Source organism: Mandrillus leucophaeus, unplaced genomic scaffold (assembly GCF_000951045.1).
Source record: "Mandrillus leucophaeus isolate KB7577 unplaced genomic scaffold, Mleu.le_1.0 Scaffold160, whole genome shotgun sequence".
Classification (NCBI taxonomy): Eukaryota; Metazoa; Chordata; class Mammalia; order Primates; family Cercopithecidae; genus Mandrillus; species Mandrillus leucophaeus.
The window spans coordinates 568,738-595,418 of record NW_012101588.1 but is presented as its reverse complement, the minus strand read 5'-3'; the positions used below and the strand labels follow the sequence as shown (position 1 = coordinate 595,418).

The following is a 26,681-nucleotide window of genomic DNA, read 5'->3' as shown; positions in this document are numbered from 1 at the left end:
CACACCAGGGACTGGGAAGAGGAGGGCTTCACATGCAGGGGAAAGTGTGAAGTATAGAGCACACCAGGGACTGGGAAGAGGAGGGCTTCACGTGCCAGGGAATGTGCGAAGTAGAGCAAGTTCATCATTTCCCTCTTCCAGGAGGGGCAAAGTGGGGATTACAGAGAAAGCTGGGTTCTCCAGGCGTCTTTTGTGTCTGCACAAGAAAGCTGTCTTTCTTTAAGAATCCTCTGAGGACCAGCCAAGAAATGGATAATATAGTGGGAGTCAGACTAGTCAGACATTTACAGATGAGTTTATTAATTAAATGAAGGTTTATGATTTATTGAAACACCAGGTAGACCCTATTTGAATAAAATTATGGGAATGCCAATATTCGGAACACACATACACACACACACACACACACACATACACATACACACACACACATACACATACACAATGTGCAAGTCCCCTGACATGTTGGAATGCTTCATGATAAACAGCAACCACCTATTTACATCTCTCTTGTTTTCCCTGAGTGCATTCGCTTCCCAGGGCTGCTGTAGTAAGTACCACAAACTCAGCGGCTTGAAACAACAGACATTTATGCTCTCAGGGGTGTGGAGGCTGGGAGTCTAGAATCAAGGCATCCAGGGGTGCTTATGTCCAGAGGTTCTGAGGGAGGGTCTCTTCATGCCTCTCTCTGGCAATCCTTGAAGCTCCTTGGCATCACTCCTCTCTCTGCCTCCGTATTCACAGGACATTCTCTTCTCTGCTTGTGTCACCTTGACTAATGACATCTGCAAAGACCTTATTTCCAAATGTGGTAGCCTTGAGGTTCCAGGTAGACATGAATTTTGGGAGATACTATTCAATCAGCTACATGGAGTTAACATATTCTAAGAGTTGGAGGATCTGTACAATAGCTACCTCTTAATACATGTCTATTCACTATCGACTCATTGCCAGCCACTGAACTAGGAGGGGGATGGAGAGATGAACAAAATAGACACAATTCCTGACCTCAAAATTGTATAATTTAAGAAGAATGAAACATCGCAAACATTGGAGACGTTACTCTTCTATTTTACTTTGGTACTTTGGATGTAACATAAAGCTGTAGCTCCCTGAGATGAAGTCTTCTGTTCTCATCGTATGTGGACTAGGAATGAATGAAATATTCATTGTATATGAAATTAGCGATGCAGAGAGAAAGATGCATGACTTAAGTGTGTCTCATTTCATGATCTATATATACTTTACTCTAGAAGATTTCTGTGGTCCTAGATTGATTGGTATGACTTTCATGTCTGTTGCATTCAGAATGACCCCAGAAAGCATTCAAGGCTGTGTGTCCAAATCAAGATAGAAGTAACTAGTCAGATAGTCATAAAACTATTTTGTAGAGAATACTTTCATATACTGGAAAATATAGCACCAAGAAGAGACTGTTCTCCCTTGTCTAACCAGTTTTATTTTATAGATATAATTTCCTGATTGAAGCTTTAGAATTGTTCTCAGCAAGACTGAAAACGAATTGCTCTTATTCTAGACACATTTTATTTTTGCCTTCTGCAGACTTGGCTGCTTTTATAGTCCTATGTCAGTCATGACTGACTGGCAAGAATAAATTTCAAATCCCTAAACTGAGTTCCAAATATTAACAGAGGATACTCCCTTGAGTATTTCCAATCTAAAGACCCATTGGACTTGATTCCAACGACTGGGTACTTAGCACGAGAAAGGTTTTTCTGCTCAGCCATTCCTGACGTCAGCAGTAGGTCGCCAACCCCTGGGGAGAATACAGATGAGCTTTTGGAGAAACCAGCTCTAAAATTGTCTCACAGCAAACACTTTAATCAGCTTTCCCTCCATTCAACCCAACTTTTCATGGTCTAAAGAATGGAAATCTGGAAGAAGAAATAGTATTTCTGGCTGTATTCTTATTTCAGACTCACTGCTTCTAGCCCAAATTTCTGAATGCTCATTAATGTCTGGAAAATAAAGACCTTTCTTTATCCATATCTGTCTGCCATCTTTAATTTGAGTTTATTTAGGATGGCCACAAACCTAGCATTTCGGGTAAGTCGTCTTCTTGAACTGGGAACTTGCCTTCCACTTTTATTTTTCTTTAAGTGAAAAGTGAGTTCATGTATCTTAATTTGGACATTTCTACTAGAATTTCTCACTAAACTTTATTTCAGAACTCAGAGTAGATTATCCATTCAGAGGACATATAAAGTTTTGTTTTAAGTCCTTTATCCTTTCTTCAGTAATTGAGGTATTATTCCCAATAATCTCTAGTAGCTTGACCAAATCCACATTCAGAAGAAAACATTTTCTTTGTTCTCATATAACTCTGTGGAAGACAGTTTTAGTTTCAGTACTCATTTTTAAATTGCCCTGTGGTTTTTGTCATTGCTGCCAAAAGATGTCTATGGCCACCTCAAAATGAATTTAGCTTATTACTGGAATCAAGAATTTTTGTGTGCATATATATTTATTCATACTTCCTAGTAGTTTTCTTTTCATTTTTTAGTTAATGAACCATGCAATGCCTTAGCAACTTCTCTTTGGTTACATATTTCAACAAAATCTCTGTTCCAGTATAGTTTGGTACTGGACTCTACTGCTTGGAAAAGAGTTGGGAGTCTTTCAGATTAAGGTCAACGTGCAGGACAGACCACATCTCCACAAGTGGGGCAATTTGGTGTTTTCTGAATGTTTTACTGAATTGACTGGCTATTTATCTGAGTTAACCACATATGTTTATCATGGTAGGAGAGTGTGTGTGTGTGTGTGTGTGTGTGTGTGTGTTTTAATTTGGTCTCTTGGTTTTTGTTTGGATTTTTCCATGAAACAGACCTCGCTTCAGTTATAAACCCACATTGCCCTTGAATTTGTCAGTGGGACTCAATTTTAGAGCAATCCTGATTCAGTGAAAAGAAACCTACAATGAAAGAACCCAACCTGGATAGTGAAGCTGTTTCCTAGGTAGCAGGCGGCCTTCTCTGCAGTCTGGGAGTGGCAGGAGATGGTCCCATTGGGCTGGCACCCAGGGATTCTGAGGCTTTGTTCCTTCTTTCCCCTCCCAGTACCACATGCTCATTGAAAGATGGAGTGGAATGCATTTCCTAGTCTCCAACCCCCTTTTCTTGGCCTTCATAAAGAAGCAAAGCCTAAACAACACGTGTTGACAAACCTTCTGCTCCCAGACAGTGGCCTACCACATCAGCACAACCCTGGCCTCCTCACTGCCTGATGTAACTGTTAACATGACACCTACAAGGGTTCTCATGTGGGAAAAACATGAAGTGCACCAGGATGTCCTCGGCCAGTTCGCAGTCAAATATGCAAACTCCAGACTCCCAGAAATGGTTTGGATTCTTGAGTCATCTTTTCCTTATGCCTGCCCTCCTGGGCAATTGTTTGATTTAACGAATTTTAGCTTTTTTTTTTTTTTTTTTGACCTGGCTATTCTCTAGAGAAAACACACAGAAGTCTACTGAGCTTGATTCTCTTCTTTCATCCTCCTCATTCATGCCTCTCTTTCTACTAAAAAATTATATATTCAGGAAGGTTCAATAATTCCCCTGGAAAACAAGAGGATGATTTAGTGCTAAATGAACATATGTGTGGGCATAAAGGGAAAATGAAAGGTGCATGAACACTGGACATGCTTCGTTTTGCTTGGGAGAGCGGATATGGTCTTGTTCATGCAGGGCATATATCCTTAGTACCATATCTCCTAGGATGGGAAGACATCAATTGCACAACTTCTAGGAAAGCTGGAGCAGTGACTTTTTAGAGTAAAAATGGTTAACTTCTCTGCCCTTAAAACATAAAAGAAAGAAAATATTCAATAGAGAATGTTTGGCATTTCCCACTAGTTTCTAGGGAGGAAAGGAAAATTTCTTCATACAACCAAAGCAGTCCTAAAACAGTTCATTTTAAAATGGGTGAACCAATTAGCATTGATGAATGTGGCTCCTTCTGGATGGTTTCTTGAGGGAAGTAGTACAATGGGGGATGAGGAAGACAATGAGTGACATTTGCCTTAGTGGTTACACACAGAATAGATGTCCCCTTCCAAAGATCCTGGTCCTCAGAGCTTGCTGTACTCCAGAAACCAAGGTCAGCTCACGTGAGGGGCTCCCCTGGTGTGCTGGGAACGGCTATTCCTTGTGTCATCACCACAAGGTAAGCACAGAAAGGACAGCTGGGCACCAGCAGCGGGAACGTGGTGGCTCAAAGGCATGACTGGAAACTACCTCCTGGACAAAAGGCCAGTGTGCTCCATCCACCTCTCTAGGAGATCATTGCCTGGAACAGTGTTCCAATGTAGTGGCTGCTCGTGCTCTACAAACGGCTCTTGAATTGTATTTCCTATAATCCAACCTTCTCCAAAAGGCATCTAGTGCTCTAAAATATTAGCTATCATCTAGTTTCATTGTTGTTGCAATTTGGTTACATTAGTAGAAGGTTCTATCATTTGTGCTTAAAATTGGCAAAGACTTCAGACTAGAGGCCACAAAGCAAATACCTTTTGTTGTTCTGTAAAATGTTAATGAAATCAGACTCCTAACTCCTCCCTTCCAAATTTTCTGTGTTTGCAGGAATACCATTGTTGAGGACTACAGTGGCTACACTGGGAAGACTAGGGATAACCATGGCCTTTGAAATTGTTTATTTGGTAAATTCAGAATTGTACCCAACAACATTACGGTAATTCTACAAACATTGTGGTTTCTCCTAAGTAACTCTGTAGACCAGTGTTTTAAGTTGATTTAGTTAAAAACTATGAAATAGTTTCCTTAGCTCAGTGATATATTAGCCTGGGCTGAATCCAGCCAGTAAAGAAGGTATGCTTTGAGTTATCACTGCTTTCTGCATTGCTGCCTGCTGCATTTTGTGATAGAAGTATTTCTCATATTAATATCTTCACACACTGTTACGGTTTCGAGGAAAGGCACTTGACTTGGAACCAGAAGACCTCTAGATGCCCTTGCTTAGACTGTGGGTTAAATCTTCATTCCATCAGCATCACCTGCCACAAGACTATGGCTTCTCTTTGACTGCATTACATGCATTGGTGCAGTGGTGAGCAGTTGGTTATGAAGGACGAAAGGAAACAGTGTGCACGGATTAGTGCAAATCGACCTCCTCTGCTGGGGAAGCATCCCGTGGGCATACTTTGCCCTCATATGAGGAAACCAAAGTGGCACCAAGTGACCCAGAGCAGGCAGGGCAGTGAGTTGCCGATGGATAACACCCTCCACCCACGCTGGAGACGTCCTCACTAGCCTCACTGGGAAATGTGCAGAATGGAAATGTTTTGCTTAGAGTTCACGAGAGTAGTCGTTTCCAAAGTTAGAAAATGCAAAGTATTGTCACACTTCCTTTGGTTTTTTAACATGTCTGAATATGTTATCTTGAAGTCATTTGTTGAAATAGTTTTCATTTAAAATTACTTTTCATTCAACAGAAATTTCGGAGTTTCGCTCTGTTCAGGTCTGTGTGATTTTGGGGGAATCATAGCCCCGTTTCTCCTCTTTCGGCTAGCAGCCGTGTGGCTAGAACTACCTCTGATCATCTTTGGTAAGAACTCATTTGCTATTCTTAAGAGCTTTCATCTACATTCTTTGTATTAAAAGAAACTTATAATAATTATTAGGTTCGATAATGATAATGATAGTCATTTATCTTACTATAATAACTATTTCATTGATAGTTATGATATTAATTTCATCTTATTATAATAACTATTTCAGTTTTGAGGAGCCAATTGAGTTATAATGAATGGTTTTAATTTACTTTATATTAAAGCGTGCTGATAAATAACGTTCAATTAGCATTCTTTGGGTTCTGAGTTAAATGCTATGAAACTCTTATGGTATTAGAGAACATAACCAATAATTTTCAGGGGACTAAATTAAATATTCAATATGTTTAAAAATGAGGGCCAGGTGCAGTGGCTCACGCCTGTAAGACCAAAGTGGGAGGATTGCTTGGGCTTCGGAGTTCAAGACCAGCATGGGCAACATAGCAAGACTGCCTCGACACAAATGTAAAAATTAGCTAGGCGTGGTGATCCATGGGTGCCTGTAGTCCCAGCTACTCAGGATGCTGAGGCAGTAGGATCAAGGCTGCAGTGAGCTGTGGTCACGCCATTGCACGCCAGCCTGGGCAACAGAGTGAGAACCTATCTCTAAAATAAGTAAATAATAAAAAATAACAAAAATAAGCCTAATGACTAATTGTATTTCTGGTGTTCTCTGTCTATTGATATCATATCTTCATTGGCTTTGATGCTAAAAATCCATCCGGAGGGAGCAGGGGACATGGAATCTCAGGCACACATTCCATCACCTCCTCTAGATCCCTCGAGTGCACTGCTCCTCCTACCTTCAGCTTCCATAGGACTTGTGAAGGGACAGAATCACAGCCTAGGAGGGCCCTTGGGGAATTCAGTGTCCCACTTCTCCAGGGCTGCTCCAACTGTCCTGCCTGGGTTTCACATACTTCCCCTGTGCCCTTCTCTGCAGTAAAGGATATGGGTTGGCCCCTTTCTCCCCCAACCTTTCTCTACCTCCACTTCCTTACTTCCGGTAGAGAATGTTTTTCATTTATTGTTCAGCAGTTGAAATTTGAATGAAAATACTGAGTCCATGAGGACAGACCTTCTGATTCATGCAAAAGTCCTTTGACAGTGTGAGGGACAGAGAGTCAGCTTCTACCACTTGACACCAGTGACCTCAATACAGGATCACTTCAAATTATTGTATGGGAGTTGGTCATCAAGCTGAGTGTTAATTCTGTGGTCAGCATGAAAAAGCAGAAAGTGCCACTGTCCAGCAAAGACAGAGTAGTCCAGGAGACATGACACATGACCTTCAGGACTGCAACCCATAGCCCAGTGGCAGGCAGGCAGGGCCTGAGACTACTAGGGAGACAGCCGAATTTCTAAAAACTCAGTGACAACAGAATGTGATAACTGCTGAGACCCTGAAAGCAGAAGCTCCTATGAGAATAGGTCACAGGGACCCTTGGCCCCTGAGTGTAGGGGAGCAGGTCAGGGAGGAAGGAAACAATGTCTAGGCCGAGAGGGGCTGGCTGTGCTCCAGGCAGTGGAAAGTTCAGAGCAAGAGGACACCGCATCCTTAAGCACCTGGTGCTAGAGAATGGATTGCAGGTGTGACCTGGACCTTAAGAAAGGCAGTGCCAGGGCAGGGCAGGGACTGGATCTGGAAGGGCCTCAAGGACATTCCAAGGCTTTGCTCTTTATACATACAGCAGTGGGAAGTGACTGGACAGTTTCACCCTGAGGTGGACAGAGCTGGCCTTGCATTGTAGAAACAGATACATAAATGGGTTGGAAGGACCCCCAGCATCATCCCTCTGATGGTAGATATGCAAGTGGGTTGGAGGGATGATGTTGGGGGTGACAATTCAAGGACATCATCAGGAGATCACAGTGGCTTTTAATAAGGGGGTGGCAATGGGAATGGAGAGGGTGGAAAGATTGAGTAAGTATCTTAGAAGCCAGCTGGGCAAGATGGGACCACTGATGGACACAGGGAGAGGGCATGGTGAGCTGGGAGGCCCAGGTGCCTGGGGAGACACAGGTGGCACAGGCACTGGAGCAGCAAGGTTGGGGGTCTGCAGGGTGATGGGGCTCTGTGTCAGCTGTTCACAGTTTGAGGCACCTGGAAGAGTTCAAGTGGAAACAGAAACCAGCAGGCTCAACACTGCTGAGCTCAGGAGGGAATTATGGCCTCAGGATGAAGAGCTGGAAGCCACCTGGCAGTAGAGACTGGTTGAAGCTGAGGGAGTGGCCCAGGCCCCCCAGAAAATCAGGACAGAGCACGAGGAAAGCAGAGGCCTAGTACAGAGACCTGAGGGGTGGCAAAGTGACAGACCTAGGCAGAAGGAGAGGAGGTGGCCAAGGAAGTGGAAACCAGGTGAGAAGCCCGAGGCAGGAGGGCATGAGACCAGGTCCACCCTAAAGACTGAAAGTAGCACATGTGGATCTGGTGGCCAGCGAGAAGCAGAAGGAACCTGACTGGAGAAGAGCCAGGGAGGATATAGGCTGAGTCCAGGGGAGGGCAGGCAGAGGCAGGACCTGGAGCATGGTGCTATGCTGGTGCTGGCACCTCCCACTCACCAGGGCCAACTGCTACCATATTAGTTCATTTGCCACTGCTAGAAATAACTGCCCACTACTGGGTAATTTATAAAGGAAAGAGGTTTAATTGGCTCACAGTTTCACATGGCCGGGGAGGCCTCAGGAAACTTACAATCATGGTGGAAGGGGAAGCAGGCACGTCCTACATCGCGGCAGGTGAGAGAAGAGCAAGGAAAATTATCACTTATAATCCATCAGATCTCATGGGAACTCACTCACTATCACAAGAACAGCATGGAGGAATCTCCCTCATGATCCAGTCACCTCCCACCAGGTTCCTCCCTCAACATGTGGGGTTTACAATTCGAGATGAGATTTGGTTGGAGACACAGATTCAAACCATATCAGCTACATTTTCAAGAATTTTGTAAGTCAGTCGTCAAGCACGGATATATCAAAAAGTAAAGAATATGAAATATATGAGAAACAGAGGCAATAAATGCCCAACACTCATCAGTTCCTAATTCATCTACTACATCTTCAGTATTACTTGTGCTCCTTAGATTGTGTCTGCTGCATCTTTATGGTGGAAGCACCACTGATGGAGCTCCTGCATCTCTTCCCAGTGGCACAGTCAGGGATGTTGTGTCAGCAGCCCGAGGGGCCCACAGTGGGAGCATTTACACCATGCACATTAGCAGATGCTGCCAATCAGGGCTTGATTGCCCAAAGAAGGTTGTTAGGCATTTACCAGCACACTACTAGGATACAAAGAAGTAGAGAAAATAGGGGAGGGTGGCTTGTTTTTTTTATTCTACCACTTATTATTATTTAAATCTGTTTTACGTTTTTGAGGTATTCTTTTAGACATTATCTAGTCTTATTTTTTTTTAATATACTTTAAGTTCTAGGGTACATGTGCACAACGTGCAGGTTTGTTACATATGTATACATGTGCCATGTTGGTGTGCTGCACCCATTAACTCGTCATTTACATTAGGTATATTTCCTAATGCTATCCCTCCCCCCTCCCCCCTCTGCACAATAGGCCCCGATGTGTGAAGTTCCCCTTCCTGTGTCCAAGTGATCTCATTGTTCAATTCCCACCTATGAGTGAGAACATGCAGTGTTTGGTTTTCTGTTCTTGCAGTAGTTTGCTGAGAATGATGGTTTCCAGCTGCATCCATGTCCCTACAAAGGACACGAACTCATCCTTTTTTATGGCTGCATAGTATTCCATGGTGTATATGTGCCACATTTTCTTAATCCAGTCTGTCACTGATGGACATTTGGGTTGATTCCAAGTCTTTGCTATTGTGAAGAGTGCCGCAATAAACATACCTGTGCATGTGTCTTTATAGCACCATGATTTATAATCCTTTGGGTATATACCAAATAGTGGGATGGCTGGGTCAAATGGTATTTCTAGTTCTAGATCCTTGAGGAATTGCGACACTGTTTTCCACAATGGTTGAACTAGTTTACAGTCCCACCAACAGTGTAAAAGTGTTCCTATTTAGTTTGGCTCTAAAGAGCAGGAAAAGAAAGGATGATAATGGAAGGATGAGGTGAGATTGAGAGAAGGCTGGTCAAACAGGAAAGATCTGAATGTGTTTGAAAGCTTCTCCCAATAGGTTGAAGATACTGGAGGAAGGGTTGATCCCTAGAGTGAGGAGCCCAAAGAGACAGGCCTAGGAGAAGGCTGGTCCCGGAGTAGACACCAGGACAAGTTTTCCACTGTAAGGTGATAGGAGGAATCGGAGGGAGAGGAGCAGGTTAGTGACAGTGTCAGTGAGCGGGCGCAGAGGGGACTCCCCTCTAGCACTCTGTCTCTCTGCAATGCAAGAGGGGAGGCCTTGGGTGTTGGACCCTAAGAAGGCACTCAGAAGGCATTCAGTCAATCACTGTGAGATGTGTGAGTGAACAAGTGACTGCCAGGTATACAGGGGCCGTGGTGCTACTCAGGGTTTGAGGAAGGGAGAGAAGCTTTGAAGCTGTGATAAGGGAGAGCTGGGGCGTTGATCTGGGATGCAGAGGTTGCTGTGGTTGAGAGCTACTCCAGTGAGCAACATGGTGGCTTCAGAGTGAGCAGACCCATGGGAGAGGGCCCAGCTATGTCTTCCTGGGGCGTTAACACTCTTCCCCTATTCCACAGGTATCCTGGCATCCATTTGTGGTGGCCTCGTGATGCTTTTGCCCGAAACCAAGGGTATTGCCTTGCCAGAGACAGTGGATGATGTAGAAAAACTTGGCAGGTACTGTCCAAAATTCAATGTACCCTAAATAAAAGCAACATTTCAAACCACTGGGGAAAGAATGATGTTAAGAAAATTAAATATCCACAGGGAAAAAAATAAGAATAAATCCTCATGTCATATTGTAAGCAAAAGATTCAAAGTAGATACAAAAGGTTAATGTAAAAAAACTCTCCAAAGCTAGATAAGAATACGCATTACTTTTTAAAATGTGGTTGTGAAGAGAGAAGTATTTCCATGTAAGGTGCTAAGACTCAGAAGTGATCTAAAGGCAGGAGCTGCTGATGTGGGAAAGTGGAAATCGCTGGGATGTGCAGCAGCAAGGGATTAACAGTGTGGCTTACTCTACAGAGTGAGGAGTCAGGTCTGTGTAGATGGAATGGCATAGGCAGATTTTCAAGACTGATTACAAAGTGAAATGTCACTGAACAGCATACTATAGTATTTATAAAAAACTAAAACCAAAGGCAGTTTCTCTCTGTAGCTGGATAGGAAGACAGATGACACACAGATGATAGATAATAGGTAGATGATAGATAATAGGTAGATGATAGATAATAGGTAGATGGATGATAGATAGATATAATAGGTGATAATCATAGATAGATAAGTGATAGTAGATAAATGATAAATAATAGATGATAGACAGATAGATGATAGGTAATGTCTGGATACATAGGTCAACAGATAAATAGATAATAGATGATATATAGGTAATGGACATTAGTGGGAAGATAGAGAAGAGAGAGAGATTGAATTTTGGAGGGGGATGTTTAAATAGGGTATAAGGAAAACTAATACCCAGACAATACATTAACATGAGGAATTATGTCAAGAAAAATTCACATTACACAAATTCTTTCTAATTGTTTGAAATTTTTTCATTAAAAAGATAGAGATATGAATATGAGAATGTATAGTAAAAGATGTAAAACAATAATATATGCCCTCTGCAAACACAAATGTGCTGGGAAGAGGGATAGGGAAGGGAGGGCCATCACTTTCTTGCCAGAGACTTCTGTACTGTTTGATTTTCTTTAAAAATTAGACCACATAGTCTTGTGTTGCTTGTGCAGTTTTAAAAAATGATATAACATCTAATTTAACAATTAAAAAGCAATCTTAATAATGACCTGGGAATTAAACACATGGAACTGTAAATACTTTTAATATACAAAAAATACTGAGGAACAGCTTTCTTTCCTTTGATTCTATTCCATTGACTGCATCTGTTTACAAAGTGAAAGGGATGCTTTCATTCTTTATCCCCAAACCAATCAGGGATAAGCTTTGCAAACTCATCAGAAAAAAATGGAAGAAAAGGGAGTCCTTTGAAATCAAGACTCTTCTACCGCTTCAGTCACATTAAAAATAAACAGCTAGGAGAGGTTTTTCCTTTTTTCGACTTGGGGAATGTGGGTGGAGGGGGGTTGTCCAAATGGTGTGCAAGAAACTAACATATAAACACGAAAGATTACACCAGCTAAAATTTAAGGTACCCAGATTCTTTCTATTTTTTTTCTGTTTATAATTTTTCATAATGAAAAGTTGGGTACATTAATTAATTATACCTAGTGTCTACACATGAAAAAAATCTAGTAGAAGTATGGTTTACAGTGCTACAAATGAAGCACATTACTTGTGATCCATGATTATTTACTCTACAAAAATTACTTACTGCTAAATTACTAAAACTTGTTATCATTTCCCTTTTAAAATCACACTGGATTATTTTATCATTTCTACTGGTTTTTGTTCATGCTAACAGCTCATTTCCAAACACATGTTAATTCAGTAGAAGTTCATGAAGAACTTAAATGCTATAATGCTAACAAACCCCTGTATCAGGGGAACCAGCCCCCAATATTTCAGCATAGGTTCTTTCTATTTTCCATAAGTGTCAGCTGGCTGAGAAATAAAGAGAAAGAGTACAAAGAGAGGAATGTTACAGCAGGGCCTCCGGGGTGACATCACATATTGGTAGGACCACGATGCCCACCTGGGCCTTAAAGCCAGCAAGTTTTTATTAAGGGTTTCAAAAGGGGAGGGGGTGCAAGAACAGGGAGTAGGTCACAAGATCACATGCTTCAAAGGGCAAAAAGGAGAACAAAGATCACAAGGCAAAGGGCAAAAACAAAGATCACAAGGCAAAGGGCAAAAGCAGAATTACTGATAAGGGTCTATGTTCAGCGGTGCACGTATTGTCTTGATAAACATCTTAAACAACAGAAAACAGGGTTCGAGAGCAGAGAACCGGTCTGACCTCAAATTTACCAGGACAGGGTTTCCCAATCCTAGTAAGCCTGAGGGTGCTGCAGGAGACCAGGGTGTATTTCAGTCCTTATCTCAACCACATAAGACAGACTCTCCCAGAGCAACTGTTTATAGACCTCCCCCAAGGAATGCATTCCTTTCCCAGGGTCTTAATTATTAATATCCCTTGCTAGGAAAAGAATTTAGTGATATCTTCCCTACTTGCACATCCGTTTATAGACTGTCTGCAAGAAGAAAAATATGGCTCTGTTCTGCCCGATCTTGCAGGCAGTAAGACTTTATGGTTGTCTTCCCTTGTTCCCTGAAAATCACTGTTACTCTATTCTTTTTCAAGGTGCACTGATTTCATATTGTTCAAACACATATGTTTTACAATCAATTTGTACAGTTAACACAACAGTGGTCCTGAGGTGACACACATCCTCAGTTTACGAAGATAACAGGATTAAGAGATTAAAGTAAGACAGGTGTAAGAAATTATAAAAGTATTAATTTGGGGAACTGATAAATATCCATATTAAAATGAAATCTTCACAATTTATGTTCAGAGATTGAAGTAAAGATAGGTGTAAGAAATTATAAAAGTATTAATTTTGGGAACTGATAAATGTCCATATTAAAATGAAATCTTCACGATTTATGTTCCTCTGCTGTGGCTCCAGCTGATCCCTCCATCTGGGGTCCCTGACTTCCTGTAACACCCCTGTCTAAGGTCTGAACACAGATAAAAAACAAGCTTGAGACAGATACTGTTGTTACCTTAGAGTTGGGTTTTCATGAGAAGTTGTGCATGAATGTATTTGTTCAAAACCAGCTATACTATTAAATAATAACAGAAGACCCTCTTCTAACTAGTTACATAATCTTCCCTAAAGACTTTCTCCTTTGTTTTTTCAGTCCACATTCCTATAAATGCGGCAGGAATAAAACCCCAGTTTCCAGCTCTCACCTTTGAGGCCCCTGACAAAGACAGAAGGAAGGAGCTATCCAGGAGCTGATCCTCCTTGCAAAACTGTGCCTTGCGGAGATGCACGTGTGCGTTTCAGTACAACATGCCGCGCTGTTGTAATACTGTATAAAGACTTCAAACTATCCAGAGTATTTTTATATCGTGTTGGATGAGTTAGGATTTGTAATGCTGTTGAAGTTTCTGGGAACACATAATATGTAGCCAGTTTAACAAAGAACCTGTCAGGTGCACAGGCCTTCCTGGGTTTTTTTCTTGTGTTCCCTGTGGTCTCTGACCCATTAGGCTAAAGAGAGACAAGACAAGCCCCCCACCTGATTCTCATGACAGCTCCATCAAGAATGTGGGATGTGCCAACCAAGGATTTGAGAAAGTTGTACAGAAATGCTTTCATCAAATCTGATCAGTCAAGGGACTGAGCCCCTAACTGACCATTCTGAAGACTGCATGGAGGATGACGATTTGGGAATCCTGTTAATGAGAAACCTGAATCACAGGCACCTGGGCCATAGAGTGTGAGCATTCATGCTCTCTGCTCACCTTGGTTTCCGCATACCTTTGCAATGTGAACAGGTCAGGAGTCTCTCTCATCCACCTCCTCTGTAACATCTGGGGTTCCAGGCATGGTTTAGACCCTGTTCCAGCAATAAGAACCAATCTGCTGTACAATCTGAGGTCTTGCCTCTGTTATTTACAAAATGATGCTGTGGTTCTGAGATTATTTGGGACATGTTTGGCCCTCCTTTTGTGGACACATAGAGCCACAGATTCCCTTTTTCACTAAACAAATCCTATGGATTCTGATTTCTGGGTCTTAGGATTTTAAAAGTGAAGAGATATTTTTCTTATATTTGTGAGTTCAGTTACGATGGTGCCCGTGGTCATAAGTGGAAAACATGGACAGTTCCCATTCAATCTTGGCACTTCGAGTTGTCTTGGGGAAGAGCTTACATTTTAATTTAAAAGAAAGGTCAATTATATCCATGCTTCACAGGATCAGCAGGAGCTTCATAAATGACTTTACAGAGACGAATAAGGGATTTGATCTTTCTTTTTTGTTATCGAGGCTTTTGAAATGTGGAACTTGTGTGTTCTGCTTGTATGTTATATTCAATATCTTTTCAGATGCAATCTGTATTTTATGCTGAGATTTTAAAATGAAATACTTTATGTGAACAGGCAAAACTGGTACCAAAGGGAAACATTAACCATGAGGAAGAACATTTCTGTAAGGAGAACAGGTGACAGTATACACATGTGCGCTAATTGTAAAATGAGCATCTTAATCCTTAAAACACATCAGAATTGAATACGAGTAATCTATTGGATGATGAAATAAACACAGCTCTTTGAGGATTTGAGACTATATTCACCCTTTATTCACAGTCACTTGCAGTTCTGCTTTTCTCTGCATTTCTGTGCTGTAAGATGACTGTTGCATTGTTGAATTGTATTTTGAGTGGATATTTTTGTTTGGTGACAATTAAAATTTTTAAATGGTAAAGAATGTACATTTTCCCTTTCTCTTCCTTCTAAACATGTGTCACTGCCACAGGTCATCCTCCTGTGACCGTGTGTACTGCAGACTCTTTCAAAACCGGGCAGGCAATTAGCAATGGGAAACAAGTGGTCTACCCTCAATATTTGCTTGTTGTTCATTTACGTGCTCTTGGTACCAGTCCTAGACTCACATGTGCCCCAGAATAACATTCAGACTCTCAGCTGGTCTTGTGTTACACGTCCATGGCCCGATTCACTCCATGGTATATACATCTCTCTGCTCTGTACTCCGGGGCTCAAGTCAAGCAGCCAGTGACAGATTTCATTCCCAATAAAAGAACTAGTTCACATGACTCCCCATACATGTTGCAGCTTTGAAAACATTCATCTCAGTGTTAGAAATAAAGACAGTAAAAATGTGTGTCAAGTCCTCGTTAGCTGATGAGGTAAATGCATGGACAACTTCCTAGGACTTCTCAGCTCTCCCCTCCGTGACCTTGCAGCCTGCTCAGGACTTTGTGCAGCTGTTCCTTATCAAAAGCAGCTAAACCCCCTCAGTCTGCCCATTTAAAATTTGTGGGATGAACAAAGAGCGTGAAAATGTTGAAGACCAAAACCAAAATTTACTCAAATCAAAATAAGTACCGAGTTTATTTTTAACAAATGGCATAGCTATGTCACCGTATTGGAGAACCCAGCAGTCAGACGGGAAAAGCTTATACACAATAATACCAAAAATGCTGAGGTTTGGCATAGTTGGTAGCTGGGGACAGTGTCTTCGTTTGATTACTGTCCATTATTTCCAGCGTGCTAAATCCCTACCCACATTCCAGCCTCTAGGTGAGTCAATGCTTCACTCTGTCTCTTGTTCAATTAATTATTTCTCATCACTCCCTCAATCCAAGTGACAAAGCTTGAAACACGAACATAGACACCAGGCTTATTGGGGCGTGCACAGCCAGGACCCCAAGAAGTTATTCCTCGTAAAATGTATTTGTCCTTGTCGAAGCAAACCACAGGCCCTCCACTGTCACCCTAAACAGAGGTAGGGAAAAATTCAGGTGAGGGTTAGCCTGCCAGCCTTTTATTATGGCATTCGTCTATTATCCACATGTGTATTTTCCTGGTAATTGAAATCAGAAAGGAACTTATGAGCATATTACTCGAGCATCTGCACTGCTTAAGTACTTAGCAAAGTCTATTCAGTGAAACCACACCACTTAGTTTCTCCTGGGAGTAAAAAACCCCTTGTGAATCCTGCACACATCCCTTCCTATGTTGGTGCTTCCTTTAGACTGGCCTAGCCTGGGCATCACTGTAAAGTGTGTGCAGTTGGTCTCTATCCTGTACCCTCTACCTCCTTCCCTACCAGAAAAGTCACCACTTTAGTCCCTGGCCACCAGCACACCCCAGGAGGGTGAGTAACCTGAGGTAGTTATGGCACTTAAAACTCCCTTGCTACAGATCTCGAACTCAAGCCCCAAGACATCTCCTTAGATTATCTGAATACGCATTCAGGGACAGATCTAGGGAGTTTGTGAGCAACACTTAAACTGGGGTCTAACATTGACAAATCCTTCTAGAATTTGTCACTTTGGGACTGAAGTCTAAGGGGCTGAGACGGAGACGGGAGAGCACAAGACTAACTTTGGTCTCTTGATCTTTTCTTACCTGGCAACTGTCAGTGCCTCCAGCCAAATGCCCAGCACAGAGCTCGGTGGATTTGACTCTTCCATTCAGAAACTCGTAGCGATTACACACTGTATTCTCAATCACATGAAGCTGGGCTTCTTTGAGAAGGCCAGCCCCAAAGGTACCTGTGTTTAAAAAGATGAAAGAAATGGTTACTGCACCCAAAACATGTTTAGGAGGAAACCAGAAGAACAAAGCAGCGGCGCTGGACCTCCTGTCTGTCCGTGAGGCTGCGGAACACAAGGCAGCTCCCAGTGCCGCTCTGACCCTGGAGAGTGTAAACATCATATGTGATTCTCTGTTCCTGAGACCTGGATTTAACTATCTGGGCTTTGTCATGGTGCTTTCGGGTTGGTGGTTGTTTGTGTACTTTTTGCTTTTGTGTTGAAAGTACAAAAATGATTTTTACAATGTAAAGAGTGTCTGAGAAATGCAATTGCTATTCTTTTTATATACTTTTTTCAGATTTTTTATAGGCTTCTTTACTACTGACATCATAATGCACAATTTTATATACTGATTTTTTCAATCAATGTTATATCACGAGTTTTTAAAATAATGCTACAATCTTCATAACTAATACTTTAATGGGGAGTGACTGCTGAACGGGCATGAGGTTTCATTTTGAGATGAGGAAAACGTTCTGAAAATATGGCAATGGTTGCACACCATTGTGAATGTACCGAATGCCACCCAGTGGTACCCGCCAAAATAGTTAAAAGAGTAACTCTTATGTTGTGTATATTTTATCGCAATAAAAAAGAATAGCCATCATTTACTAAGAATTAACCTTTCCAGGCACGAGCTCTTAATGTGGTGTATGTCACTTCATCCTCACAACCGTCCTATGAAACAGGCACTTTCATCATTCCTGTTCTACAGTTGAGGAAACTGAGGCATAAGGAGGTTGTATAGTTCAGCCTGAGCCTGGGTCTGTGGAGTCACTGCCCTAATGCTTCCTCCCCAAGCACATTGGTCCCACTCTTGCTTCCAACCTTCCACATATTTGTTCATAAAGTTCATTCTCATTTCTTATTATTTTAAGTCTAAGTTCCCATAATTACACAGACATACTTCTGTCTCGCAGTAACTCTCTCAAATTATTTTCTAAAAGGGTGTGACGGTATAAAATGTTACTGGAAACAATTACTTCGCCTCACCCTTGTGAGTATTCAATTTTTAAAATATTAGCTAACATAGTAGGTAGAAATTGTCCTGATTCATTTTCTGATTTACACTTCCTTGACAATTAGGGAGAAGAAATACAACTAGGGGCAATTCTCCCAGTTGTAGTTTTTCTTTTGTGAAAAACTGCTTTATTTCCTTTGCCAAATTGCAGAACATCTGCTAAATTGCCAGAGGGAATGCTGTTTTTCCAGATGGACACGCCCAGGGATGTCTCAGTGCTCTCACAAATAATCTAGTTTTCCAATTTTGCAAGCCCAGCTTTATTAGAATTTTGCAAAATCTTTTGCTTTGCGAGCATGACACAGGCAAGAGCTGAGGCACTCTCTCTTTCCCCCCTCAAAGTCTTGGACTGCATTTAGATCATTGTCTCAGGTTCAGAAAACTGACACTGAATCTGGAGTTTACATGAGCAGCATGGAAGAGGCTCTTCCCAGAGCCTCGCTCCAGAGCCCAGCTCAGCCCTAGCCGGGAAGGAGCTGCATGGAGGAAGCTCCTCCTGACTACCAAGCACCGGGCAAGGGGTGCATGACCTGGACTGTGTAGATGTGTGAGGGAGCACCATTTTCAAAATATTTTGTTGAAAATTAAGTTAGATATCACTGCGCTTGGATCTGCTCTCAGAGCAAGGCAAACATCCTGATAAGTGGGTAAAACCACCACTAGTTGCCAGGAAACTGATGCGGTCTGTGAGTATGAGCTGCCATCCAGTGGCCAACATAGAGATGGCACCTCTGAGGGCAGGGAGGCCACGGGTGACCTGAGGATTGAAGCCCTCCCTGACTGGGCCCTGGGGAGAGGGCCGCAGGACCAGCCCCGTCATTGCAGATGGGGCTGACATGGAAGAGCCCCTTGGCCTCAACCCCTACTCTGCATTTGGAATATCCAAGTGAAGGAAGTTCTGCAAACATGAAGGGGAGAAGGGGAGAATTTCGACCTCCCTCTAAAAAGCTGAGAACACCCATTAATCTGATGTCATCAACATATAGAAAATGGATAAACAGACCTGAGTTATGTTGTGTGACTCCTCCTGGTCTAGTTAGTGTTCTGAGAATCATTTTCTCAGTGGACATGTGGGTGAGACCAGAGAAGACAGGGAGCCAGTGCAGGATGGTGGTTAGAAATGTGTGGATGGGGGTGGGAGAGAGCAAACAGTGAGTGGGCTCTGTGGTCAATGCCCAGCTACACGCCGGTTATGTGTTGTTCATTTATGATGATGGTGGTGATGGTGATGGTGGTAGTAGTGATAATGGTGATGATGGTGGTGGTGATGATGGTTTTAGTGGTAATGATAATGGTGATGGTGATGCTGCTGATGGTGGTGGTAATAATGGTGATGGTGATGGTGATGATGGTGATGGTGATGATGGTGGTGGTAATGATAATGGTGATGATGGTGGAATGGTGGTGATGGTGACGGTGGTGATAGTGCTAGTAATGATGATGTTGGTGATGATGGTGATGGTGGTGATCATGTTGAGAGTGATGATATTGGCATATGAAGATGCATAATCTTCATCCTCACAATCACCTTATATGTAAGTACAGATGAGAAAGCTGAGGCTAAAAGAGATTAAATAACTGCCCAATGTCATATGGAAGATGGGAGAGCCAGAACTCGCACTCAGATCCATATGATTTTAGCTTCATGCTTTCATCAGTTGAAGTATTGTAGAGGATCTGTTTGCTTTATGGCTGCCCAGCAGCCTTTCACCCTATACCCCATAATCCTGGTGAGGGATACCTTTTGCTCCCTTCTGGGTATGAATGGGGTCCTGCCTCTACTTCCAGTATGGAACTGCTGATGCAGGTCAGAGCCAATCAGTGACGGGCTCAGGGGCAGGACCATGACCCAATTTCAGTCTCTCAGAGTGGGGGGACTATTGTTTATGTAATGGGGAGAGTGGCCTTTCTTATTCTTTCTCAGCAGAGCTAGAGCCATGACAGCAACTGCAGCAATGGGACTGTCACCTTTGTGCCCCAAATAGTGCCTACTCCATGATCAGGAGTGCCTGGGATCTGGGGCCTCATGTGAGCCTGAAGCTTTTCAGCTCACTAAGAATTTCCCTTGTTTTGCTTAATCCAATTTGAGTTGGATTTTCTGTCACTTGCAAGAAGGAGTCATGTTAGATTCAACTCTATTCTGTATTAGTAGTAGGAGCTGCCATGATGGAGTGCTTAGAATGTGCTCGGCACTTGATGCACTTTCTTATTATTTCCCCCATAACAGCCCTGCAGCCCACATCAGCTGAGGAAACAATCAGTGAGAGCTCATGACTTTTCTAAGTCCCAACAGCTGATAGGCGGGAGCCAGGGTTCCAGTTCAGGTTTGTCACCCTGCACCTTCTCTGAACCCCAGCTTCCTCAATGGTAAAATGGAAAAAATAATACCTAACACGCAGAGGTTTCTAGTATTTAAATTTTAAAATATGCAAACACCAGGAGCAGCCTGGCAGACTCATAGGTGTCCCTCAAGCCAAGTTTCCTTTTATTTGGCCTCAGTGCTTCCAGACTGCAGTGTAGAAAAAGGGAACAAGAAGTCAAGGAGGTGAGGTTTTAAATGTAATAGGAAAGGGACAGAAAAAGGAAACCCAGCTTTGAAATTATCTAGGCCAGTGGTTTTTAACCTTTTCAAAAAACCCAAAAAAAATTTCATTAAATGAAAGCATATACAAAAGGCTGATGTGCAAAGCACCCCTTGAAAGTGCTGGTTTTACAGATAAGGGATTAGAGCCAAGTGATACAAAGAGGTAACGTGTCTAGTTCAGGTCTATCTGGCTAGTGGCAGAGTCAGAACGCTTTTCCAGGGCCCCAGACTCCCTATGTCCTCACCTGCACCTCTAAGAAAGTGGAACTGAGACATTAAGAGTATTAGTTTTCTTGCTGCCAAGGGGGTAAGGCTGATGGATATAATTATTGTCAGGGTATACTGCAAAGAGAAGGAATCCCTAAGGTATAGTACAGGTGCTGATACCACATCCTGCACAAGTGTTCCCTCTCTTGCTCTCACCCATCAACCAATACCACATGCCGTCCTAGACTTGGGGCCATGGGGCCTGTCTGCCTCTTCCCCAGATGTAGGTCGCCTGCCTAACACCCTCCCACACATGTTAGACATGTGGGTATTTGGGAAGAAGACTAGTTTAATTATAACTTTTGTCGTTATTGTTTTGCACCATGTTTAGAAACCCAGTCTGGCTAATTTCACATGAAAAATAATCTAACACCCTTAACTTGAGGGCTGGGTGAAAACTCCACTTACTTGGGAAGCAATATGAATGCTGAAATTATAATTAAGAGACTCAAAGACATCTACTGGCTTTTTGCTTGTTTTTGGTGTAAGGGAAACATACAATCATTTTTAAAAAGATGCTGAAAACAGAAAAAGAGAAAGACTCAAAGAAATGGCCTCTCTCCCCTTGCCCACATCCCTTGAAGACTGATTATGGAGACACAGACAGGTGCCCAGGCAAAGTCAGGAGGGTTGGATAACGTGCATGGATAGGAATTTTACAACGATCTCTAAAATGCTCATTTTGTAACATGCACTGTAGGTCAAAAACAATTTGTTACATGGGCAATGGAATTGATCTCACCTTGGGTTTCTCCCCAGCCAGTGATGTAACATTCAGTCCAGGCGGTGACCACGTAATTTGGAGATGGCAGACAGGCTGGGATTACTTTGTCAGTGATGATGGCAGGCCTATGAGGGAAGTATTAGCAGTTATATTTGACTACCCAGCTGGGAGCTGCAGTATCTACAACTAGGCATCCTTACCTTGAGGTCCCAGAGCCCTCTGAGCTGGCACTGCCTTGCTTCAATGACACAGAGCAACATAGAACACAGCGTTTCACCCTCACATTTGCCTGTGGTTGCCTATGGACTATACAGACACAAGTTTTCATTTGAAATGCATCAGTGGCCTGCAAGAAGTTGAGGGTGGCGCTCGCCTTTGAAAGTAGGGATGACAAAGGTATACTTCTCATGTATATTCTGTGCACAACTGGAATCCCATGCCAAGTGTGTCCTTTCATATTAATTGAAGAGGGCATTGATGATTGGGCAGAATGTTTGGCTGAGACATCATCAAGAGGGTATAAAAGTGCAAATGTGTTGTGTGCCCAGAGCAAGTTGCTCCATCTGGATCCTTCACTTCCTCCTCAGTGAATGTTACTAAACCATGGTTGTAAAAATCCAGTAAAATGCTAGCCATCAAATGAAAGAGGATTGGAAATAAGCACCTTGCATGAACAAAATGGTATGTTTTCAAAGAACATTTATATATCTTAGAGTTCCAGGAACTCTCAAACATTAGAACTCTGGTTTTTAGACCTGATTCTACTTTAGTAAGTTCAAGCGGATAAAGGACTGGATATGAGAAATGCCCTGTTCTGACTCTGACCAAGAATCATCATTGCCACCAACTTTGAAGCAGACACACTTTCTGCTTCTGGGCACCAGACATCTGTGGTGCAGAAGTCCTCAGTCTACAGGTTCCCTGGTGGAGCACTCTAGGGGTGTGGGGATGTGGGTGGAAACTCTAAACTCAAAATGTATCAGCCTATCAGAGAACTCCTCCAAAATTCAAAAGTTCCAAATTACTTGTTCAAGCCATCAGAGCACCCTACCTCTCTGAGGATCGTGAGGAGCAGAGACCTTGTATTTGCACATTTGCTGGGATGGTGGGGAGGAGACTGGGGAGCAGAAGGGAGATCAGCTACTGTTTAGGCTGAGCCAGAAAGACCCTTCTCACCTTCCTAGAGTGTCAAAGCATCCCAGAACATCACCCATCGGTTCACAGACCCAAAGACGTTATCCCAGGCTTGTGGTCAGGCCCAGAAGAGCAGCTCTGGCCCCTGCCCCATGCTTTCCCATCCAGGCCAGACCATCCTTGTCTGCACCGACACCCTGCCCTCCAGAGTCGCCAGCACAGCGAGTGCCCTATGTGCCTTGTCGCCTGTCCCAAACCTGCCTCTCCTACAAATAACTGTTTCTTAACTGACAGCACTGTCAGTACCTGCTTAGCTTTAGCAAGGCAATATCTGCTCCTGTGGGCTCCAAGAACAACCTACACACTTCTATTTCCTGAACATGAGATTCGAGATTCACTTCTTGGTGTGCACCCAGGATGACCTTGTAGAATGAAGGCCTTGAGAACCTAGAAAAGATGAGGATGTCAAGAGAAAAATACGGTCCAGCCCCTTCAGGTACCCTCTGTGCCGTGACCTTGGCACTATCTTCCTGAGACCCTTGGCCACCCAGAATCAGTGACTTATGAGTGACAAGAAACAAAATTCACAATTTGCTGGAACCTGACAGTTAAGGAATGTTCTCAGTCTGTTTTGGCAGAGACTGTAATATAGTTTGTATATTTGTCCCCACCCAAATCTCATGTTGAATTGTAGTCCCCAGTGATGGATGTATGGCCTGGTGAAAGTGTTTGGATCATGGAGGTGGATCCCTCTTGAATGACTTGGGCCACATCTTCAGGGTGATCAGTGAGCTCTCACTCTTAGTTCTTGTAAGATCTGGTCATTTAAAAGTGCTTGGAACCCCCACCACATCTCTCTCTGTTTCTTGCTCCTGCCCTGGCCATGTGACATGCCTGCTCCCACTTTGCCTTCCACCATGATTGTAATCTTCCTGAGGCCCACCCAGAAGCAGAGGAGATGACAGCATCTTGCTTCCTGTAAAAGCTGCAGAGCCATCAGCCAATTAAATTTTCTTCGTAAATTTTCCAGCCTCAGTATTGCTTTAGAGCAATGCAAGAACGGCCTAATACAGACTGATGCCTCTGGTAGTGAACAGCTCTGTCCTGCAGTTTATCCAGGTCCACAAAATCACCTGCACTGTGTCTCCCCTCTGCAGGTTCTCTCTAGAAATGCTTCCCTCCTCTCTCATCCAATTTCCCTGGAAATTCTGCCTCAGGCTTCTGTGCGTGCATTCCCTAGTTCCTAGTGTTCCTTCTAGAAAAGGAAGGGAGGTGGGGAGGAGAAGAGGGGAAGATGAGAGGGAACAAAAGAGGGAGGAAGAGGAAGAGGAAAAAAGTCTTGACGATAAGACCACCTGTCAGTTAAACATACGTCTCCAAGCAGCGAGCAGCAGTCAGCACCCACTCTGGGGATATTAAGGTGCCTCCACAGAAGTGCTTTCCAAACCTAGAAAGAAAACATGCAGAGACTTTGTTCAAATTTGATGGTTTATTTTACTCCATTGTATAGAAAGCCAAAAAGACAGATTCACTCAAATTTGATCATGTTCATATTCCCAAAGGAAAGGGCTACCAGCCCAATGTCAGGACAGTGGTAACTTTGGTGCTGCAGGAGTAGGATTTTTCAGAAGGGCTCATCTATGCCACTTCTTCTGATGCCTGGGGGAGGTACAGACACAGCCTGTCCACAGGAGAGCAAAGCTAAGTGACTCAGCATGAAGCTCTACAGCCGTGGCTTATACCCCACAGCCCGGGACTCCAACAGAAGCGACCTGCCCAAGATCGTCCCCCGAGGTCTCTTTCATTTTTGTGACAAGATCTATACAAGGTCTGATGAATCACTCTTCAAGGAGCCAGATGTGATCCTGAGCAGCAGTGACTCATGAGGGTCTTCTGAGCCTACCTGAGAACCTTTACTTTTGGGGGATGTTTCTTGAATCACTTGCTTTCTAGGACTGCGTAGGCAGGTGATAGCTCAGAATAATGGTGTGAGCCACTCGGAAACAGATTGTAATGAAGAGCACAGATAAAAAGTGCATGATGGCAGCACGTTGATAAATCCATGAGGACAACGACCACCACACAGTTTAGGAAAGAATGAATCTGAAATATGTGGAAGGTGAAAGCTCCATAGAGCAGGGAGTTTCTAACCAATAAAGTAAGGAAAAATCAAATCGACAGCAGAGTGAAATGCAATGTGATCAGGTTTGTCGATGGCATTTCATAAACCTGTGAAAGGAAGTCTCTTTAGGGGAGAACAGCAATTGAGCATGGGCAACCTGGTGTAGAAGTGAGTCGAGGAAGCAAAACAGGCAGGCGAGTGGGCCTGTTTCCCAACAGATATCGAAGAAAACTGAACTTATGAAAGGCATGTTCCACTGAAATGATACCCAGAAGCTCTAGGTTCTGTGGGATCGGACTAATCAATCTTAATTGATGGGGATCACGACCTATAATTTGTTCACGTGTTTGTGAATAGATGAGTAGCCTCGGCATTGAATTCAATGATTCACAAAAGTGTTTACAAAAATCTGTGCCTGTGATAGACTGTAGATAAGTTTGCTCTTGTCCTCTCTCACTGCAAAGTGTCACATTTCTAAAAACTTCCCTTTCTTTTCATCTGACTGTGAGACAATGGATATTCATAGGAACCCTCAGAGCATCTTCAATATTTTCCAGCAATATTGGAACTTGGTGCAAATCACTGTACCTACAGATTTTGATGGAGCTGCTCAGATCAAGAAAAAGATGACAATTTTGGCCGTTTTCAAAGCAGAGAACTTAGGATAATATAATTTTTTTTATTTTTCTATATCTTTTCCTCCTTCAGAAAACATAGAGGCAGGGACTGATACCTCAGCTGTGTGGGTTCTGTGTAAATGTAGAAGGGTTTTGTGGGACCTATGTGGAAGGACAGTATAGATAAGTTTCTGGGCCTATTCTTACCTTGTTCTAAGACTGACTTGCCAGGGCCAGGAATGTGGGTGGGCCACACACCCACCTACAATGCTTCCAGGACATTTCTTTGGCTCCACTTGAGGCTTCCCACAATCAAATGAAGAGGATGCTGTGGCACAAGGTGGGAAAGAATTCACCTTGGAGTCCAAGTTAGCAATTGTGTCGTTTAATTCAGGACGAATTCCAAGCGCTAGTTTTTCACATCTCAAAGGTGAAATTAAATAGTAAAATCATAAACACTTTTTAGATTTTTCTTTCCAAGTTTAAAAAGTGGTAGTAAACAACACAGGACACTCTCCTTTCAAGGAAATATAAGCACCTTCTAACTATTTTGTTGGAGAAGTGATTAAAGAAATTGGTATAGTTCGGCATTAGAATGAGATATTTTCTGAGAAGACCTTGATTGGTACAAATAGCTATTTCTCATTGTTATTCTGACTCGATATAATATGTTTAGAACATGATGTCATTCTTTCCATCATCTCCGTCATCATCACCATCATCATCTAAACCATGTAAAGTTTACTGAAAGGCATGAATGATTCTTTTGCATGTGAGTCTCTGTGTACACATGTGTGCATGTGTGTACGTGATTTTACGTAGCAAGGGTAACTGTCCTATGTTGAAATGTTGCCTTCTCTCAGCCAGCTTCAGGACAGTTCCTCTGGGGAGCCTCCCATGACTAACCGACTACTGTGGGGGTGATTTACACACATATACCTCTATTCTTTTCCTCCTCCCTGCCTTCTCTCTGCAGCAAGCCCGCAAGGTCTCTGGAGGTAGGGACAGTGTCCTATCTTTGGTACCACCCACCAATGTCTACAACAGTGCAGGGGCTACAAAGGGTGTTCAAAAATGTTTCTCTGTTGTCTCTAGCCCTTCAAGGTCTTCAAAATTATAAATGTTAATATAGTTAATAATTATTCATATAATTATTAATAACAACTGCAAGAGGAAATTCCTCCCCAACCAATCAGAGATTCTACACTCCAGTGAATCTGGAACCTGAGTTTTCCAAATAACTTTTC

The 26,681-nt window shown here is 42.8% G+C and overlaps 2 protein-coding genes across 2 annotated transcripts in view; one reads left to right on the top strand and one right to left on the bottom strand.

The window, feature by feature from the left end:
- SLC22A3 (solute carrier family 22 (organic cation transporter), member 3) overlaps positions 1-15,110 on the top strand; it is a 165,113-nt gene extending 150,003 nt beyond the window's left edge. The window contains exons 11-14 of the mRNA XM_011975970.1: positions 4,602-4,710; positions 5,471-5,583; positions 10,266-10,365; positions 13,537-15,110. Of these exons, the coding sequence (XP_011831360.1) occupies positions 4,602-4,710; positions 5,471-5,583; positions 10,266-10,365; positions 13,537-13,594 (380 nt within the window). The 3' untranslated portion in view covers positions 13,595-15,110. The remainder of the gene's footprint in view (positions 1-4,601; positions 4,711-5,470; positions 5,584-10,265; positions 10,366-13,536) is intronic.
- A 599-nt stretch (positions 15,111-15,709) lies between these two features.
- LPA (lipoprotein, Lp(a)) overlaps positions 15,710-26,681 on the bottom strand; it is a 135,040-nt gene continuing 124,068 nt past the window's right edge. The window contains exons 31-35 of the mRNA XM_011975969.1: positions 24,068-24,142; positions 23,002-23,142; positions 21,580-21,686; positions 16,778-16,923; positions 15,710-16,141 (exon numbers count right to left, since the gene is read on the bottom strand). Coding sequence (XP_011831359.1) covers positions 15,980-16,141; positions 16,778-16,923; positions 21,580-21,686; positions 23,002-23,142; positions 24,068-24,142 — 631 coding nt within the window. The 3' untranslated portion in view covers positions 15,710-15,979. The remainder of the gene's footprint in view (positions 16,142-16,777; positions 16,924-21,579; positions 21,687-23,001; positions 23,143-24,067; positions 24,143-26,681) is intronic.